General features: G+C 50.6%; 1 protein-coding gene across 1 annotated transcript in view; it reads left to right on the top strand.

Moving 5' to 3' along the window:
* Window positions 1-1,710, top strand: part of CAPN5 (calpain 5) — a 155,872-nt gene extending 154,162 nt beyond the window's left edge. The window contains exon 13 of the mRNA XM_015410535.1: window positions 731-1,710. Coding sequence (XP_015266021.1) covers window positions 731-913 — 183 coding nt within the window. The 3' untranslated portion in view covers window positions 914-1,710. The remainder of the gene's footprint in view (window positions 1-730) is intronic.
* Window positions 1,711-2,427: the final 717 nt, after the last annotated feature.

Raw genomic sequence — 2,427 nt, 5'->3', positions numbered from 1 at the left:
GTTCCAACCCTTTTATCATTCTAGTTGCCCTTTTCTGCACTTAAAAAGGTAAAGGTAAAGGTTCCCTTGCTCGAAAGCCAGTCGAATCCGACTCTAGGGTTGCGGTGCTCATCTCCGTTTCCAAGCCGAAGAGCCAGTGCTGTCCGAAGATGTTTCCGTGGTCATGTGGCCGGCATTACTAAACACCAAGGCACACGGAACGCTGTTCCCTTCCCACCGAAGTGGTACCTATTTATCTACTTGCAATTTCTTGCTTTCGAACTGCTAGGTTGGCAGGAGCTGGAACTAGAGACGGGAGCTCACTCCGTCATGTGGCACCCGGGTCTCGAACTGTTGAACTACTGACCTTCTACAGCCTACAGTTCAGCGTCTTAACCACTTGAGCCACCGCAGCTCCTTTCTGCACTTATTCCAATGCTATAATATCCTTTTTGAGGTGTGGTACACAGTACTCCAAATGAGGACGTACCATCGATTTATACAGGGGCATGATGATACTGGCTGATTTGTTTTCAGTTCCCTTCCTAATAATCCCCAGCATAGCGCTGGCCTTTTTTATTGCAGTTGCACACTGTCTAGACATTTTCAGTGAGTTATCTACTACAACTTCAAGATCTCGCTCTTGGTCAGTCTCCACCAGTTCAGACGCAGCTACCCCCTGAATTTTGAATCAGAGATGGTGTTTATCACCTAATCATCCATCCTTCCTCTCCTGTTTCTCTCCCTCCAGGTCTGGAACCACAACCTTATCAGCGATGAGTTTTTGGGCCAGGTGTCTCTTCCGGGCGACCCGAACGACCTCCAGTCAGTCCACATCCTCGGCCTCCAAGACAAAGGGAACAAGCGACCCACAGAACTCCCCGGAAGTCTGAAGGTCCACCTTCTGACCAGCGGCACCCTCACCAACGTCTGAATTACTCAAGGACTTTCCCTCTTGTGCCATATATAAATGTATAGGATCTTGCAAGATGCAGTATATACGTATATATATATATGCCTGCAGATGTATACGGACCGTGCATGTGTTCAGTTTTAAAAGGGGGGTGGTGGTTCTTTTGTTTCCGAGGATGGGCGGTTGATGTTGTTGTTGTTTTTAATTCTGTTCTTCGTTTTTTCTAAAAAGGTGCCTTTTCCAGAAGCCAAAATGCTTATTTTGTTGACCGCATACAAGGCATGGGTTTGTGGGTCGCTGGTGGCGGGCAGCAGTGTGGAGCCAGAAACCGATCCTGCTGTTTTGGAGGGGGGGGGGGAGTGTGTCAGCCTCAGAATCATGCCGCGAGGCTGTATGTTTACACAGAGAGGTACATCTCTCATGCGCACACGTGCGGGTTTGGAGCATGAACCCCAACCCAGGGGAAAAAAGTATATTGCCAATTTATCTGAAGGGCTCATTCTTAACTGGCATATCCCTTGCCTGTGTTGTTAGCGCTGACGCCAGAAGCTGTATCGAAGCGCCCCCTGCGTTTTCTAGGACAGATTGTTGGACTCCAGGTTGGGAATGGGATGGGTGGGAACACACCTTGCCTGCCAGAACCCAGAAGTCTGCCGCATGATTTCCTCCTTACCGACACACTGATCTGGCTTGGACTACTGGATCATTGACTTGTCGAGCCGGTGCCTGTCTATGTGTATTATGTCTGCAGTGTGAGGTTGTCAACCTCCAGGTATGGTCTGGAGACCTCCTGGCATCCCAACAGATCTCCAGGCCAAAGCTCCCTCTAAGCTGTGGCGTCTTGTGAGCAAAAATTCTACTTTGTGAGCCACCGGCGTTAAGGTTGTGAGCGAGCGATTTGGCCGCTGCATCAATGAGTGTGCTCTGGAGCCCTCCTTCCTGAGCTGAGGCAACAAATGTGTGAGCCGGAGGCCAAAAAAGTGTGAGCTAGCTCACACGAACTCAGCTTGGCGGGAACGCCGCTACAGACCCAACCTGGAGGTCGGCCACTTCGGCAGCCACTGGACGTGTGACTCCACCGAATACTGCAGAAGGTAAATAGTTGCGCAGAAAGACAACATTAGACCAATCCCTACAACTCTGCAGATACAACATCTGAAGTTCATGGGAAGAGAGGGGGCACGAAATGAAGCCCTGGAGGAACAAGCCATAACACCAAGAGGAGACCGGGGGGGGGGGAGCGGTCTAGATTATCCTGGTTTCTCAGGACCAAAACGTCTCCGATCTTTTTTTGTCGGCTTTTCCCAAGAGAACAGCACACCAACCAAGGCTTAGGTGTGATAGCCATACGTTCTTTGACTTCTCGTACCCTCAGAACTGATGGGGATATTGTTGAGTTATTAAGTCTTTTCCCCCCCTTCTCCGGTGTCTCTGTAACCGCTTTGGCGTAAAATCGGTCAAGGGTTGCGGAACGATCGGCTGCCATTCCCACGCTTGCCGGGGTGACGCCCCACCGGCGGACGGGTCCACAGGGC

This window comes from Gekko japonicus, unplaced genomic scaffold, assembly GCF_001447785.1.
Source record: "Gekko japonicus isolate JY-2015 unplaced genomic scaffold, Gekko_japonicus_V1.1 scaffold2891, whole genome shotgun sequence".
Lineage (NCBI taxonomy): Eukaryota > Metazoa > Chordata > Lepidosauria > Squamata > Gekkonidae > Gekko > Gekko japonicus.
The sequence above is the reverse complement of the archived record's forward strand: the minus strand, read 5'-3'. Positions and strand labels throughout refer to the sequence as shown.